This window comes from Populus nigra, chromosome 5 (genome assembly GCF_951802175.1).
Source record: "Populus nigra chromosome 5, ddPopNigr1.1, whole genome shotgun sequence".
Taxonomy (NCBI): domain Eukaryota; kingdom Viridiplantae; phylum Streptophyta; class Magnoliopsida; order Malpighiales; family Salicaceae; genus Populus; species Populus nigra.
The window spans coordinates 15645861-15664438 of record NC_084856.1 but is presented as its reverse complement, the minus strand read 5'-3'; the positions used below and the strand labels follow the sequence as shown (position 1 = coordinate 15664438).

General features: G+C 32.5%; 2 protein-coding genes across 2 annotated transcripts; both read right to left on the bottom strand.

The window, feature by feature from the left end:
- Positions 1 to 1852: 1852 nt before the first annotated feature.
- Positions 1853 to 3803, bottom strand: LOC133695336 (thaumatin-like protein 1). Its single transcript, XM_062117277.1, has 3 exons — positions 3278 to 3803; positions 2529 to 3189; positions 1853 to 2301 (listed from the first exon to the last, which is right to left on the bottom strand). The coding sequence occupies exons 1-3, from the start codon at positions 3351 to 3353 to the stop codon at positions 2061 to 2063; spliced, it is 978 nt and encodes a 325-aa protein (XP_061973261.1). The 5' UTR covers positions 3354 to 3803; the 3' UTR covers positions 1853 to 2060.
- A 10806-nt stretch (positions 3804 to 14609) lies between these two features.
- LOC133694121 (thaumatin-like protein 1) lies at positions 14610 to 16872 on the bottom strand. Its single transcript, XM_062115569.1, has 3 exons — positions 16694 to 16872; positions 15882 to 16578; positions 14610 to 15182 (listed from the first exon to the last, which is right to left on the bottom strand). The coding sequence occupies exons 1-3, from the start codon at positions 16752 to 16754 to the stop codon at positions 15056 to 15058; spliced, it is 885 nt and encodes a 294-aa protein (XP_061971553.1). The 5' UTR covers positions 16755 to 16872; the 3' UTR covers positions 14610 to 15055.
- Positions 16873 to 18578: the final 1706 nt, after the last annotated feature.

The following is an 18578-nucleotide window of genomic DNA, read 5'->3' as shown; positions in this document are numbered from 1 at the left end:
TCATGCTAGTATGGCGACATCAAACACTTCCATTTCCCATTTACAACAGGTTTTTTTTTTTTTTTTTTGAAGTGTTGGCTGTGAATTTTTGAATACAAGATTTCAATTATTTCTTGAAAGATGACGAGCAGTCCATACCCTAAAATGTCGATTTATCACAAGGCCATCGAGTCATATCAAATTGCAACTGTATTCAAATCAAGAATAGGGACGATAATGAACACCAATGGATTAATTTTTTATTATATTTATATCTTATTTATTGAGCAATATAAAAACCATTTGCCCTATCAGTCGGGTAATATTGTAACTCAAATTCTTCACTGTTTTTTCTGAGACCTAAAATGAAATCTTTGAAAAAAGAAAGCAAATCTTTCGTTGCTGACTTTGTACTGCTGAAATGCAACTATTCGTCATCAATCTCTCAACACAGTTCAAGAACGTCACGATATGATTGTTCTTCAACATCATAGTTCCTTAGGCCGTCCATCATTTCCCTTAAAATACATCGAGCACCTTATGTGGTAACGAATTACTTATAAATATATTAAAATAGTATATTTTTATTTTTTTTTAAATTATTTTTCATATTAATATTTAAAAATATAAAAAAAAAAATCAAATTACCATGTTGCCAAACACACTAAGACTCACTGTCACGAAACACCGCCGGAGCCCATCTGTCCACAAGGTTATCAGCATCCCAAACCCAGACAGATATTTGCAGATTTTGCTTTCCCGTTGCTTCTTAGTTAGTTCATTTATTTACTTTATGTAACGTGATTCATTTTGCTTTTCAACTTTATTACTTCATTTTATATGCATTTTATGCATATAAATCTTTTTTTTTTTTAGAAAAAAAACCCCCACCTTTACTGGTTCTTGAATATCAAAATCAAGTTTCTTCCTATCATGTGAGCCATTCGTTAAGTTATTTTGTCTTAGTTGTTTGGGAGTGTGATAATGATTGTTTTTTAAAATGTTTTTTATTTTAAAATATATTAAAATAATGTTAATTTTTTTTTAAAAAATTATTTTTGATATTAACACATCAAAATAATCTGAAAATATCAAAAATATATTAATTTAAAGTAAAAAAAATAAAAAAATTTCAATTTTTTTTTAAAATATTTTCCAACCACAATTCCAAACACTTCAGAAAGTTCAGATCTCATCGCGTATGCTATTGGATCATGATTTTATTTATATTTATTTCTTAGAATTGGAACTCGTACTCTATACATGAATTAATGTACTCACAAGATATTTATTTCTTAAATTTAATATAATACGATGAGAAACAAACTTATTTATTATCTTAACCAAATGTTAAAAGTACCAAAACAAAGCTTAAAGCAAAAAAAAAAAGAAAAAGAAAAAGAAAAAGAAAAATAAGAAACCTAAGTACTTTTTTCAACTGCAAACAAATTGCCAAGCATGGGATTCCCGTAAAGTGGCCTTCCACTTCGAATATTTTTTTTCTGGTATTCACGTCAACCTTAAAGGTTGTCCTTTTTGTCCACAACCTCAACCCACAAAGCCTCTTTCTTTCTTTCTTTCTTTCACTTTCTTGTATTCTTTTTTTTTTTTTTTTTAGTTTTTAGGCTACATGGCAATAGAAACGGCAAGAAAATATATGAAGATTATATTTTTTAATATAATATTTGTTTTTTAAAGTAATAGTTATGAGTGTGATAATGGTTGTCTTTTAAATTATATTTTATTTAAAAATATATTAAGATAATATATTTTTTTATTTTTTAAAAATTATTTTAGATATTCTTTCATCAAAATGATAAAAAATATTGTTTCTACCTCGTTACCAAAAATACAACCAAAAGATCCCGGAACAGGTAAGAAAGGAACACATTATATTTCTGAAATATAACTAATATGCTTTACGGTACATATTCTAAACACTAAAACATGTGTTTAACACTAAAGATGCTGAATTTGGAGGATGGGTGTTTTTGCAATCTGGGTTTCGTCAGCTTTCTCAATCGGTCTCCATGTTACTGATTCTCAGCTGAACAGCTTGGAACGTGAGAGACAAGTAGTGACTACAAGTGAGAGTAGGAAAGAATGAGAGATGTGGCCAAAACTAATGCAAATTGGAGAACAAAAGAATGGTGGGTTTGGGTTCCTGTTGACTCTCCAATGGCCAAACTTGCCAGCCATGAACTTTGTAATTCAGCTCCCTGTGCTGAGGATCCGGTGACCGTCCCTCCTATCTCTGTCCCTGACCCACCAATGGCTGTGCCCCCGATTGCTTGTGGAGACGCATCACTTGAAGACTTTAGACTGCAACAAGAAGAATATATTCCAAATTAATCAAAACGTCATATCCAATCATGAACATAGATTAATTAAAATATCCAATCATGAACATTGATTAATTAAAATACTTAAAGCAGTCGCCGCCTGTTTATTAATTGTCACGGAGCAGACTCACATAAACAGACAAGAATCGTGAACGATTATCCAAATGCTTTCAATAATTCTCCAATAGCAGATAATAACGATTTTACCTATGGAAATTGGGGCAGAATGTGATGGTGTAATCTGCGCCTGTACATGTAAAAGTGCTAGTCGCATCATCGTACGCGTAGCTATACGACTTCGGACAGGCACTCTTGAACACTTGAGAATACATGGAAGGCTTGCAAGATGCTGGTGAGTTGTACTCGCCGCTGCAGCAGTACTCAGGCTTCCCAAATGCCTCACAGGCGCTCCTACAAGCACTGCCGCCCTCAGTTCTCAGCTCCGTCGGGCACTTCCTATTAAGGTCCGTGACACACCCTGTCGACGCGCACTCCCCTGAACCCCCACTCACTTCTACAATCATTGGCAAATTGTATCCATCAACAAGACTAACATCATAAAAATCCTGGGAGCCTGAGCCCAGAGTGAATTCAGCTAAAGTGGCAGGCGGTGTGGCTCCTGCACCATTGCACTCCACTTGGCCAGAGCCACAGTCTGCAGTAACACAGGAACCATGGCCTGAGGAGTCGAAATTGCAGCCTGTTCGGCCCCAGAAGCGACCAGACCAGCCTGTTGGGGCTTGGAAGGAGCGAGAACTACCTTTCCTAAGCTCAAAGCCAGTGCTATCTAGTTCTGGACTGCCTAGGATTCCTGGCCAGACTGAGAAATCACATTTGTTAACAAATGTGAATTTAGCGCCTGAAACACCTGAAAAGGAAAGCATGAACAAATCTTCTCAGCATTTAATTTAATGTAGTTTCAATGCAATTCAGGAAATCAAACCGACTTTCTTTACCTTCAAAAATGAAGAGCAGGCTTAGGAAAGCAGCACAATAATGGGGGTGATTTTGTGAGAATGAGAGTAAATCCATTTGAGCTTTCTTTCTCTCCTATGTTCTGATAGAATCAAAGGACAGTAACAAGAATAGGGTGGCCTTTGTTTTGACTGAGAGAGATGAAATTTTGCTATTTGTACTAATAGTAGAAAGATTAGCTCAATTATTGGCAATGGACTAATAAAATTTGGTGATACATTTCTCGGAGACAAGTAAAGAAAGGATCAATTAAATAGGAAGGAGAAGAAGAACAATAGCCAGTACAGGTTTTTTTGCTTTGATAGATGGAGGATGAAAGCAAGAAATGCTTGTGATTACCACCCATAAAACCTCCACTAAATTTGGCTAATCACCCACACCTTCACTTGCTTTCTTTTTTGTTTTTTAAAAGAATGGATGACGGGCGGCTAAGCTAGTAGTGGTGGAGAATCTCAATCATCAGTCATGCACTTGTTCCATTTCTTATTTATTTACAAAGAACTATTTGCAAAGCAGAGAAAAAAAGACACATCACTAAATAGTCACTGCAGGAATCCTCACCTACCATTTAAAGCCTTAGTTCTCTCTATTTTCTCTTGCTCTATGTATTTTTTTTTAAATTAATATAGATATTTGGACCAGTTTATACATATCTCAACTAATTTTACAGATTTTAAAGTTAATAACCATGTAAATCTCTAATATTTCAGAGATTTATGAGACTCAAACTAATAATTTCTATAAAACAAACTCATGATCTAACTAATTAACTAATTAACTAATTAACCTCTAGAGAGCACCAGTTGCTCTATACTCTTACTTGGCTAAGTGTTGACAAATAATGAATACGATCATGACCCGAATTGTTCATGCTTAATTGGTGATCCAGAAAATTTGATCTTTGCTACAAGAAATGTCAAACAAACCTGCAATGAGTTTGTGGAGGAGAAAAAATTGCCAAGTTACCCAATATCTTCTCTCCCCACCTCTTGTTCAGCTTTTGAAGATAAAATGAACCAATTAGGAGCTTGACTTGACCCAAAGCTCGGGTCAGGTCACGAGCTGGATGCTTATCCAATTTTTTACTTTAAGAAAAAATAAACCTAAATGATATTTTAATAAAAAAACTAAGCAAGTCTTTTCATTGATCTAACCGAACCAGTTCTACATCAATACTAGTTCTTTTATATATTCACGAGATGGCATGTGCTTCCACATTCACGAGTTTATAAAACAAATATATTTAATAGTATTATAATTATGAACCAGCGCTAGATAAGTAATAAAAACTAAAAGTATGATGGAGCCAATATTTTATGACGAAAAAAAAGTTGTGTTGGTGATAAAAAACTTAGAGATTGAATAAAATGATTTGTAGTAATCCACAGTGTTTTGTGAGGAAAGATACAATGCTTTTGCCATATGATTTAGCTTTTCTGTTAATAAAAAATAAAAAAAAATTACAAAGCTAAATTCTCCACCAACTTAATATTAAAAAAAATCGACAAAGATACTTTAGGAAGGGAAAAACACCCATGAGAAAAAACATTGTAGCAATTGATAATGTTTTGTGAGGAAAACTACAATGCTTTCTTCAAAAAAATCGACAAAAACAATTTTAGAAAAAATCATAAAAAAACCATTTAGAAAAATATTGTAGCAATCCACAGTGTTTTGTGAGTAAACCAACAACGCTTTTCCCATATGATTTAGTTTTATTGTAATTATAATTCTTAACTAACTCAATATTAAAAAAAATCGACAAAGATAATTTTTTAAAAAATCATAAAAACAATCACGTGAAAGAAAAATAAAATCGACAAAGATAATTTTAGAAAAAAAATATTCCAAAAAAAGAAAACACAAAAGACACAAAACCATGTGAGGAAAAACTGTATCAATCCATAGTGTTTTGTGATGAAAGTTACAGTGTTTTCCCCATATAAGTTAGTTTTACTTGTATTTACTTGTAATTGTAATTCTTAACCAGCTTAATATTTAAGAAATAAAATTAATAAAGACAATTTTAGAAAAAAAATCATCTGGAAAAAAACACTGTAACAATCCACAGTAATTTGCGAGGAAAGCTACAGTGCTTTCCTCACATATTGTAACTATAATTCTTAACCAGTTCAATATTAAAAAATAAAATCAAAAAAGATAATTTTGAAGAAAATTATAAAAAAAAACCATGTGGAGAAACACTATAGCAATCAACAATGTTTTAAAGAAAAAAAATTACAAAACTAAATTCTCAATCAATTCAATATTTAAAAAATAAAATCAAAAAATATAATTTTGAAAAATAAAAAAATAAAATAGAAAAACCATGTGAAAAAACACCATAGCAATCCACAGTATTTTAAAGGAAAAAAATTACAAAGCAAAATTTTTAACTAGTTCAATATTAAAAAAGTAAAATTGACAAAGATAATTTTGAGGAAAAAAAATAGAGAAAGTGAAAAATAAAACAAAAAAGTAAAAAAAATAGCAATACACTGTGGATTACTATTGTAATCCACGGTGTATTGGGTATGGGTGAACAGTGAATTCTCCACACCTTTTAGCTTATTACTTAATATCATATCATATCATATACATGAATAAATCTAACTGTGAATATTTAATGTATTCATATCATATTATATAACTGAATATTTATCAAAGGCATTAAAAATTAACAATAATAACAAAACTTCGCTTTTAGATATTTGGAAATGCTTTTATATGTGTATTTAACTTCAAGATCCTTCATTTTACAAATTCAATATTTCTCCCTACAAGAAAATTAAAATATATTGATGGAATATTATGAAAGCATATAGTAAAGATTCTGTCCACTTTGAAAAATATCATCAGAATTAGCAACAAAATATTATTGTCAGAAAATATCTTGTTAATTTTGTCAATAATTTAGTTGAGATTTAGAATTAGCAATAGAATTGTCGATGAAATATTCATGTCTAAAAATCAATTTTTATCGCTCATTTTTCATCAAGAATTCTATCGTTGTTTATTTTCTTGATAGAGTTTTTCATTGCCTATTTTGTTGGAAAGCTGCTGCATATTTTATAAGTTTTACAAAAAAATTTTAAAATGAGTGCAAGATTTCCGTTGAAAATACCAATGGAATAGCTTTTTCATTGGAGATTCCATCAAAGATTTTAAATATTATTTTTTTGTTATGATCCCTAAGTCAACAATTGCATGCTCATAATAAACCTACAACAATAACAAAAAAGCATTCTTGAAAATTGACTTATACAAATTTCATAATGAATAATGCTAAATGGATTACATAGACCTATGAGTTTTCACAATTAAAAGATTTAAGTAGCAAATTTATATAAATAATACATAACAATGAGATAGGTAGAATTTCATGCACAAACATTAAAAAAAAAAAAATAGAAATGAACACTACATTAAAATTCCAGTAAGAAACCATTAAAATTCCAATTAAAATACAATCAAATCAACAATGTAAAGTATATATACTTGATATAACACATCAGAGGTGCTAAAGAAGATAGAGAGGGAAGAAAAAAACCTGAACTACAAGGTTAAGAAGGGGGAGGAAAAAGTACACCATAATTGCATTTAGTTGAGCCCGATATATCTTATTTTGTTATAGTACGTATTTCTGCTCTCATACTCTTCATCTCAACAATCATTGTTCATGAATCCTTTTCTGCACAATCTCATCAAAGTCCTCTGATTTATAACTTGGGCTAGAATGTGGTGTGCCTATAGTTGAAATAGTGCAGTTCGCCCTAATTAAGTTCCCAGGCTAATGTCATGGATAAATCATAAACCTGATTTCTATCGGGTTTATCACTTATAAGAGCTTCCAACCATATTTGAGGATCGTAAGGAGGATGAGTGGAAATGTCATCGTTAACTTTTGCAACCATGTTGGTGTTAATAAAATACAAAAAGTCAAATTTCTAAATTCAATTACATTTTATATTGTTGATGCAAATAAACAATCTTAATTGCTTATTTACTATCAAAATACTTACAACTAATGCTTTTGCTCTTGTATTAACACATGTTTTCTCGTTCTCCCATATCCCTTTCTTTATATTAGTTTTCTCGTATAACTCAATTTGAGTTGGTTCTAACTTATGCTATTTTTTCTACAAATTAAATAATTTGTTAGAAGTCTCATTGATAAATACATAATTAAAACTTCAAGAAAAATAATAAAATATATAACAATGAGCTCTTACTAGGCATTTTACGTGATGGATAAACCGAATCCCTCCTCCAGTGTGTTTGCTCATTGAACCATGAGATTTTTTATTTTTATTTTGTTAATTGAATATTGAGTGCATTGTAAATTTTTCTTAAAACAAATTATAGATTATTTATCTAACCTTAACATTTTACCACCAAGTATCTATCACACACACACACACATCCATTCATGATAGTTATGAAATTGACTCTTTTGAAACAAAGATTATTCAAATAACTATTTTATTATAGAAGGGATGAAACAAGCAGCTTCAATATTGATAAATCTGAAATTTAATTTAAGAAGTTCACTTTTATATAATTGTAAAACTTAAAATAACTGAATAATTTCTTTTGATGAACCAAAACGAATTGACCAAAAAAAAAAAAAAGAGAGGAAGTTTTTAGTTTAGAAATGAACGTGTAATCCTCGCGTGCCATAGCCACTAAGAAAACTTGGAAATCAAGAAATATTTTTAGGTTACTTTGCATTGCTTGTCAAGCTTTTCTTTTAACGTTACTCTCGCTTTCTAGTACATTTGTAGCCGTAAGCAGGTTCTGGTTATTTCCAAGAATTTATAGGTGCGGACCTCTCAACCTTTTTTTTTTTTTCTTGCCATCTTGCAAACCAGAAAAAATTAGAATACCAGGACTGATCAGAGTTATAAATAAGTGCAAAAAAAAGGAAAAATAATAATTATTTTTTTTCATTTTCTCCTCGTACGCCTTTTCATTTCCAGTTTACTACGGTGTTCTGCTTTGCATTGTTACAAACTAGAATTTTGTTCTTCGGATTTATATGGGATTTCTTGATGTCTCGCCTTTTTGTGGTATATTGGATACACTTCGTTACGACTGAGCTTATGAAAATACATTCTTTTAGACCTGTTGCGGCTGGTCTGAGCATGTTTGGTGCTCAAACCTTTCTCACTCAGGAACAAGATTTGCTGGGATTATAAGAGACTTGACTGCTTTTGTGTTGATAATATTGCCTTGAATCTGTGATGATGTTGTTGTTGTTGTCTATCTTTGGCTATATAATTTTTTCTTTTTTTTGCAATGCATTTCTTGCGAAAATAAAAAAGAATTCATAAACTAAATATATCCTAATTCCATTCAAGAACAGAAACACGTGGATGTGGGAGCAACGTGGAAGGAGACAATTGGAATCCGGGCCCACGTAACACCACGTCTAAAGAGTTTTTGAAAAAAATAAAAAAAATTATTTTATTTATTTTAAATTAATATTATTTTAATATTTTAAAATTATTTTGATACGGTGATATTAAAAATAATTTTTAAAAAATAAAAAATTATTTTAATATATTTACAAATAAAACACATTTTAAAATATAATTATTATTACATTCTCAATCAAACAATCCCAAAGCACTGCCCGCTTTTATTAAAGCAGATTCTCCTTCCATTTAAAGAACATGATGTGCGTCTTAAAAAGCACTTCAAAATCCGGCCATTGGGTCAGCTAACCAACACGGCGTTTTGTTCATCGGAGGCTGTGGTCATTGCCATAAGCTATACCTTCGCAGCAACGTTGTTTTGAAAGCAGCGGGCAAGTCACATGCTGTCATGTTCTTTTATTGTCTACTTCCAATTATACATCACATGCTATCATATCTAGATTTATATAACAATACATAAACTTTATGAACATATATCATATATCAATAAAGCTATTTTCTCATTCTTGTTCAATCCTTTTCTCCCAAAAAAATAATAATTTGCTATTAATTGACTTTTCAAAGATAAAAAAAAATAGTAATATTATACGTGTAATATAAATCTAGATATTAATTATATTTAGATTATTTTTCTATTATAAAATATAAAGAGAGAAGGGTATGGTAAAGAAAAGAAATGAGGTATTTATGTTATTAATTAGTGCCTGTAATGTAGCCAAAACACTCATGTAGACAACATAATAGTATATATTAAATTTGTTTTTTTTTAAATAAAAAAAAACTAAAAGAGGTAGCACATTTATTTAGCTAGCTATTATAGAAGTAAACATGGACGTGTTGCGGATTACTATAATTCATTCATAATTTAATTTAATTATTTTTAAATGTGTAAAACTATAATTTGATCCCTCAATTTTTTGAATTTTTCATATTTGATTTATATAGTTTGAGGTATTTATGTTTCATTCTTAAACTTTATATCTATTATGTTTAAATGCTTGAATGTTAAGAAAGGTGAAAAAAGTTGTCAAAAAAAGAAAAGTTTAATTCGTCACTTTCCAAACATAAAAAAGAAAGAAAGATGATTTTGGTATTCATAGGTTTATCTTGGAGATAGAAGTTCAATATACTTGATTTTTTTCTTTAACCGTGCCTATAAGAAAACAAATTGCTACTCATAAAAGTTTTTTTTTTTTAATTTAGTATGAGTTTTGGTTTTTAGACTGATTTTAAAGTATTTTAGTGTTGAAAATAAAGTTACTGAAGTTGCTTTTTTGAGTAAAAACATAACTAAACAATTGTCTAGGCATGGCCTTCTAGGTTTAATTTTTAAATTTTAATTTTAATATTAGCATATCAAAATAATAAAAAAATAATAATTTTTTTTTATTTTTTTTTTTTGGTTTATCAATCCCAAACACGAAACACCCCCCACTGAAACATAACCACAGAACGTCCAGTCTAATAGCATCCTTGGCTAATTAGAAAAATGGTTTGCATTCATGTTTCGAATTAATTAAAAGAGGGAAAAGAAATGCATACCTTATCAGATCAAGTGAATAACGATGGTTCTCAAAAAAAAAAAAAAAAAAAGGTTTTATTGTTTTTCTGTGAAAATTGACAATATTAGTGTGTTTCGTTATTGTAAAGCGCGCAAACAGAGAGTTTCATTCATAAGAGAAACTTGTGATAATTTCATGGAGTTATCATAGATTTTAGTGCAAATTCCAGCCTTCATATCAACAAGAAGGCTGCTGCTTCCTCCCTTTTGGATGCCGATACTTCTATCAACATCTTCAGGCCCCTCCATGTCGTGTAAAGAATATTTGGATAAGGTGTCTGATCGATCTTTCTTCCTTTTTTATGAGCAGCATCTTCTCCCCTTTACCGCTTTTCTTCCTCCAATCCATCGTTTCTTTATTAAAGTTTTGCGTCATCCCACCACCGCTGTCTCGATAGAAAAAACATTCTTTTCGAAAAGGGTTGCCGAATCCTTTGTTTCTTGAAGCTTTTCTTTCTTTGCCAGCAACTTGTTCATAAATCCAGAAAGGGCTTGTTTTATGCGCATAATTAACGATGAACGGGAGGCTTCGCATCTCAATGAGACAGTGTGTGGTGAAAAAGAAAGAGAAAACAAGGGATTAAAATATGGGGAGGAGGTCAAAGGATAGAAATGTGATGTGGAAGCTGCGTCGAGGGACAAAGTGGTGTAAAAATGGCTTTAGGTTTTATGCCTTATCAAGATATGGTTGTTGAAAGTGCTTTTTTTTTTTTTTTAACTTTTCTAATTTTATTCTCCTTTTATCTCTGTCTAGATTAACCTACCCAAATTGCCTTCAATGCTAGTGATTTTATTTTACACTAAATGTTGCTCGATCATGATATCCAGGGGCCAGATTAGGGAAAACAAATTCAGGAGGGCAGAATTTAGATTTTACTATATTTAGGGCCAAAACTTAGAATTGCTCAAGGCGACATCATTTTAACAATAATAAATAATAAATTCTTGCGGCAGTCGGAGCCCGTTGCAGCCGCCTATCTTCGCCGCTGATGGTGTCATCATTACACTTTTATTAGCAAGTGAAGTTATGTTAAACTGGACGTAACTCGTAATGGTTGCGTGTGATGCCGCTGAGATTTCATGATAATGTTATTATTAAACTTTCGGATCTAACATGGGCTAAGTGTCAGGATAAATAGAGTAGGAGTTGATTTCGTGTGACTAGGTAGATAGATTAAAATCTTGTATGATTATTTAAGATGATATTATTTTAATATTAAAATAATAATATTTTGAATTGATTGAAATAAAATTTGGATTTTAATTATAAGATTAATTTTAATAACTTTATTTTTTAAAATTAATTTTTATTTAATTATATACTAATAAAAACATACATTCTCAATTCTCAGGAAAGAAAATGAATAACATTATAAAAGAGACATGTATTTTTTCATAAAAATATCTTTTTTTGATTCGTGTAATATATTTTTGATAATAAGATATTTTTTTTATTAAAAACATAGTTAATTGAATAAAAATCAATAACATTCCAAAAAACTATTAAAAAAATCATAATGATATGAACTAAAAAGGAAAAAACATATATTTTTAATCCAAAATCTATTTTCTTATTCAAGCATCTCTTTTTATTCTAGAAAAAACTTTTTATTTTAACTGTTGTTTTTTAAGTAAAACCTTATTATGATAATGAAAGGAAGTCTTAATTATAAAATTAAAAAAATGTGAATCAATTATTTTCACGCATTTCTATGAAAAATATTCATGAACAAATAAAACCCTTAAAAGGGACCTAAAATGAAAAGGTAAATACTTTAAGGCTTAAATTGTAATTTTTTGCACCTCGTGAATAGAAAAAAAAAAAGGAAAACAAAGGTGTTTATTTTGCTCTGTCAATTTTGATCCTTGATGTTTTGGTTTTTCCAATCAATAAAATCAAATATTTGTGGGATATTTTTCGACATCGCAAATACGATGTTACATATGAACCAAAACAAATTGTCAGGTTTTAAACCGTGCGAACATATATAAGATAAAAGGATGAAATTAAAAAGAAAAAAGGGATCTATTAACCGAGGTGATAATTGTTCAAGGACCAAAATTAAAGGAGGGACCAGCCTGAGGTGCACTGTGGCAATTTTAGTTGAAAGCTATTAATTTTAACAATCCACGTGATTAAAGGCCTTTTTTTAAAAAAAAACCTTAAATATTGGCGTCTCTTTGACTGTTTTACGGGCAGTCTCTCTAATCTTGTTTGGAAGAACTCTGGGAATGCTGTCTGCAATTCAACACGACAACACATAGATACGTGTATCTAAAATGACAGCTACGTACCATACTCTATAATTCAAAGGCAAGGATTAATTAAAGGGAAAAGTCATGGTCATATGTTTGGTCCATGGTTGAAAATTGGTGTACAACTTGCTCAAATAATTCTTACATTAGACCCAATACGTCTAATCAAATAATACTATATAAGGCTTCAAATCTTGAACCCTTAATTACACGTCTCCAAAGAAAACAAAATTTCAGGAATTAAAGTGTAGAAAATAAAGGGAATTTGTAAAAAAAAAAAAAAAACACATTTATATTGTTACATAGTTAAGGTTTCATATAATAATTAAATCTAAATTTATATCAGATAAGAAGAGTAGATGATAAATCATTATACAAATTAAACTCTATCTTATCTTCTTTTGATAATTACGTGAACACTAACTTATTTATAACACCAATCAATTTAATTTATTGAAAATTATTACTTTGAATAAGGCTAAACATTATGGTCACTTTGTGAACTCTTGATACCATAGTATTTTTAAAAAACTTAATTAAAAAAAACAACTACTCTCTTTAATTTATCGTCGGCTTCTATAGATGGTCCTATGCTACTTCGATGTGAAATTGTCAATAGTTTTGTTCTCTAGTACAACCATGACCATGGCATTGAAAATGGACTGTGGGGGTGGCAGAGCCACAGCTTATGTGAACTTGGGAATCAAAAGGGGGGCAAAAATCTAAAAAGAAGAGGGCAAATTTGAAGAGATAAAATCAAAGAGGACTAAAATGAATATTTTGAAAATATTGAGGAGGGAATTGCTCCATTCTCTTCTACATAACTCCGTCCTGCTGGTCCACCACTGTATGAATGACGGATGATACGAGTTGACAACCACCAGAACATGAAGCTACCAAAGAAAAGAAAGAAGGAAAAAATGAAGCGAAAAAGCTTTTCGATTTTTGGAGGCCGTGAATTAAAACGTGGTTTTCCTTGGAAATTTGGCAAGATCGATCACAAACGAGGCTATCATGCCTTACACTCGTCAATGGTGGATAGATCATGACAGATACTCTTCCAATGGAGGTCAAATGGAATCAAACAAAAATGTCTAACCGTATCCCTCATTATTTACGACTCAAGGACGAGGGAGAGAAGACGAACTCTAGCAAGCTTTGTTCAACTTAGCAATCAGAGAGACGATTAGGAGGAGGGGGTTATCGTATAATAATATAAATTATATTATGTTATTTTATTTAATAATTAAAATAGTTTTTTGATATGGTATTAGAGTTTTGATGATCAAGTGATCACGAGTTTGAATCTCACCATCTCTATTTATTTAATAAAATTAAACACGAAATAATATGAGCCTAAACAAGTTTCAAACCCAAAGAGTTTTTACTTAAGAAGATATATTAGAGAATAATATAAATTATATCATGAAACCTTACATAAACAGGGAGGATAGTCTTGCGTGCAAGTCAAAATGAATTTGTAAATTTAACATATTTGTTTTTGTGTTTTAAAATATATTTTTTATAAAATTTTAATTTTTTTTATTTATTTCAAATTAAATTTTTGATATTTTTTGATCGTTTTAATATACTGATAAAAAATATTATTTTGATATATCTTTAAGTATAAAATATTTTGAAAAATAATCTATATAAATATATGGAGTTTAGTTTAACCAGACGAACAAAACCACTAAAAACCCAATTATTTGATTAGATTTCCCTAAATTAAAGTTTTAAACTAAAAACCTATGGCAAACCAATTCTTCAATTCTAAATTTCTTGCGTCTACATGGAAAAGAAAAAGGCATCTAGATTCTAAATCCACCTGCTAACCAACCCTACGAAGCTTTCAGCAAGAAACAAATAACTGAAAATCAAATACCCATCAGCGGCCAGTATGTTTTTTTATAAAAGCACAGCCACAAATTAAAAAATAAAAAAAAAATAAACACTCAAGAGAGAGATCATCTGATATGGTTGCATGATAGATACAACTTCCTACCGCGTAACCCACCACCAACAAGCTTAGCGTTAAATAAAATTGCAACTGTCATCAAAGAAAGAAAACAAGAGAAATGACTTAAAAAAATATGAAGTAATCGAAGAAAAGAAGAGAAAATACACGAATCAATCCAAGAAACCTCCTCTACTTGTATTATTTTTATCACAAAATACAAAAAAATGAAAACAAAATCAACATGCCAGCATCTGATCTTCTGTCCTTTTATTTTCTCTTGCTTGTCCGGGCCATAAATGTGGCTGCTGATGCATGATGATCTGCCCCTTCCGGTCACCATTTCCATTCCCTGTTTTCACACTTGAAGAGATCCAAAATTCTGCAGGCTAGCAACTTAACTCCATCAGGCTCCAAAGACAAAACTGTGGCCCCCAGAAAGTGGGCCCCAATGGAAACATCCCATGCTCCAGATTATTTTCATGTGGCTCTGGGAAATGTTATTCCTGGATATGGCACCTAGCGGTGGTCATGTTCCCTGGTGTGATCAGAAGAGCTGCCAAATTGCTACTGCAATTGTGATGAAACCGCCAATGAAATAGGGTGACGTGTTGTGCGAGCCGGCTGAGACGTGCGCTGCCAGCAGATTCTGCTGCCCATTTGCCGACTTTTGACTGCAAACAGCCACGAACCACCGGTCATCAATAAATATTCACTCTAATATACCATCGATGAAAAGAATTGACACAAGGAGAAACAACATGCATATCACCAATTTCAACGTGAAGAAATTCTAATTAAGAGATAAGGGAAAGGATTTTAGGATGAGTGGTGTCCCAATAATTAGATGTTACGGGTGTTTGGTATCGTGTTAGTAATTATTTTTTAAAGTATTTTTTATTTAAAAATATATCAAAATAATATTTTTTAAAACTTATTTTTAATATTATTTAAAAACATCAAAAAAAATAATTAAAATAAATAAATTTAAAGCTTCCTATGTCGACAACGCGGAGTAGCACTCGTGATTTTTTTTATTTTTTTTTAAGAAAAAGTGTGAAGCAGAGCATATTCTTGAATAAAAAACTATAAATCGGTCCCCCTTGGAATATCTAAACAAGAGCCGACCTTCTAAAGGTCAACTAGCCTTAAATATCCGAAGCATTCAGAAACAAAGTCTTCATTTTTCCAACTGAAAACAAAGACATTAATAAATGCTACAAGATGTCTGAAAGACTGACATGATCAACTCCAATTTCCTAATGACTGGGGGGTAAAAAACAGCTGTGTATATATGTCAAGCCGACTAGAAGGGTCTTAATGTGATAAAAAAAAAAAAAAAAAGTTCGATTGAATTGAAATGGCAATGTTACCTGGTTGTAGGAGCTGGGCAGAAAGTGATAACATAATCGGCCCCGGCACAAGTGAAAGTGCTTGTTCCATCATCATAAGCATAACTGTAAGCTCGGGGGCAGGCATTTTTGAAAAATTGGGAGTATGAGCTTGGCTTGCATGCATCAGGAGTTGCATATGCACCACTGCAGCAATATTCCGGATCTCCGAACGCATCACATGCACTTCTGCACGCTAAATTCTCACCATTACCACTATCAATAACTTTAAGCTCGTTCGGACAGGCATTGTTCAAGTCTACTACACAGCCGGTTGCCGTGCAATTCCCTCCTGTGCCACTCTGTGGGGTTATTAACATTGGGAGATTATAGCCATCCACAAGGCTAACATCGTAAAAATCTAGTCCGTCCGCGCCATTCAGAGTGAATTCAGCCAGAGTGGCAGGAGGGGCAGCGCCTCCACCGGAACATTCTAGAGTAGAAGAGCCACAATCGCCTGTGAGGCAAGAGAATTTGCCCGCGGTGGAATCCTGGGTGCATAGGGTTCGGCCCCATAAGCGGCCGGACCAAGACTCTGGGAAGGAAATTGAATTTGATTCACCGGGTTGGAGAACAAAACCTGTAGTGGGAAGTTGTGGGGTACCCGCGTTTGATAGCATGCCAGGCCAAACTTGGTAATTGCACTTGTTTATTATCGTAAACGTTGATGAATAGCCACCTGCGTGACACATAAGTTCACCACATAAATACGTGACAAAAAAAAAAAAAAGTTTCAGAGCATTTGACTACACAATAAAGAAAGAGGAATCAAAGATTGTTCATATTGCTGTTACCTGAAACAATGAGAAGGAAACCGAAAAAGAATAGAGAAATGTAAGGTTGAGGCCTAGCCATTGATGAATGAATTTGAGAATTTAGAGAGGTTTTCTGTTTGTTTTGATTGGTGGAACTTGGAAGTTTGTAAGGATTGGTTTGTCTGGGGAGAAACCTGTCGTCCTATATATAAAGAAAGTGAGTATCATGTGCTAGCAGCAAGGACTGTGGGGCAGTATATATACGCGTCTAGGGCCCAATATACGAGCACGTGCACAGAGGCCGTCACAGTAAGAGGTCGGTTATCGTGTACAAATTGCCAAGCTTGCTTAGGGCAAAGGGAAACATCGTATTCTGAGGGGAGGTTGAGCCAATGCCAGGGTACTGCCAGAGTGTGAATAATAACAATAAAGTAATGGCGATGAATATTATTATTATTATTTATAGGCTCTTGGATGTTAGCAAAGGATGCGTTGGGGTTCTGCACTCTTATGGATTTTAACTCCATCTTGTATAGTTACAGAAGGGGCGGCAGGCAGAAGATTCCAAATTTCAATACCTACAAAGGTATGATGAAATCGGAAACAATTCAATAAGTGCTGCGCGATTGTGCACATGATTGATTGACTGTAGATATACTAGGATTACAATGCCCTTGAAGTTCAGACCGCCGGTTTCTTTAGTCTTCAAAGGTCAACACCAGTCTAAAGTTTTCTTTTACCATTGACCTCGTACAAACTGATCAGGGCTTCCATTACCCCGTTTGAGCCGTGCATGGCTCACACGGGAGGAAGGATGATGCCCAGTGAGATGGGACATGTGTGACTACCACTGTTCATACTCTAATGCAGCCCTTGTGGTTTTTAAATATTCTTAAATTCCATTTCATCTAGAAATCTTATCCTCTGGCAAGTGGAAACCCATATCATCGTAAAAAGGAAATGAAGTCCTTTGTCAATTTTGTTTATGGTGTCTCTTGGGAGAATGGAAAGGGCTCGTCTCAATCGATAAATATAAGACGTCTATATTAATCTATCACGGTGCTATTGTTTCACTTGCACAAGTTAGCAACTTGACACTCATAGGATATCTTTTTTTTTCTTCTCTTTTCTGGGTTTGAGAAACTTGTTGTTCAATGGTTCTTGCGTTGATCAACGAAAATCCTAAAGCAGACAGCAATGCATGAATCTAAACCCAACCCACCATGGTGACTGCTTAAATCATCAAAAGCCCTGAACGTTGATACTTCATAAGCCCAGCAGAAAGGCCTGAAATTCGAAGCCAGTCAAACATGGGACTGCTTGGGTTCCACCTAACAGAAGGTGCAAATTTGAGAACTTCAGCTCGCGAATCCTCACCTGAAATCTCCAAGATTCCATGGACATAGAGCTGAACTCATGTTTTAGACACAACTTCTTAATGGAAAATACTTTGGGAAGATAATTCTTCCATTACTGTATTCGTATTCAAATTGCACTGCCCACTGCCAGACACGAAAAGGTCGTTACGGTCATTCTCATGAAAGAAATAAGTGGCAAAAGTGCTTCATGTTGAAGCTTTTTTTATATGGAAGACTCGTCCCAATCAAGTCCACATAACTGTTCTCAAAAACGAGAAATATCACTTACAGGCTATCCAATATAGGAAAGGCTTCTCCATACCTGCAATATCCCCGTATTGCATAAGGGCAGAGATCATCAAATCTACAGTGAAGTTCTTTTCCTGCAGCTTCGCTAAGGAGTCCTGTACCGCTAACATGCCCCTGCAATTACATGTGCAAAATGACAACAACAATTTCCACTTCCACACAACTAAATTTCTAGTAAAGAAGGTTACATTTAGCTAAAAACAATCCCCCTGTATCCAAAATGTAAGAAACCCACTTTATCATCAACATTCAAAAGC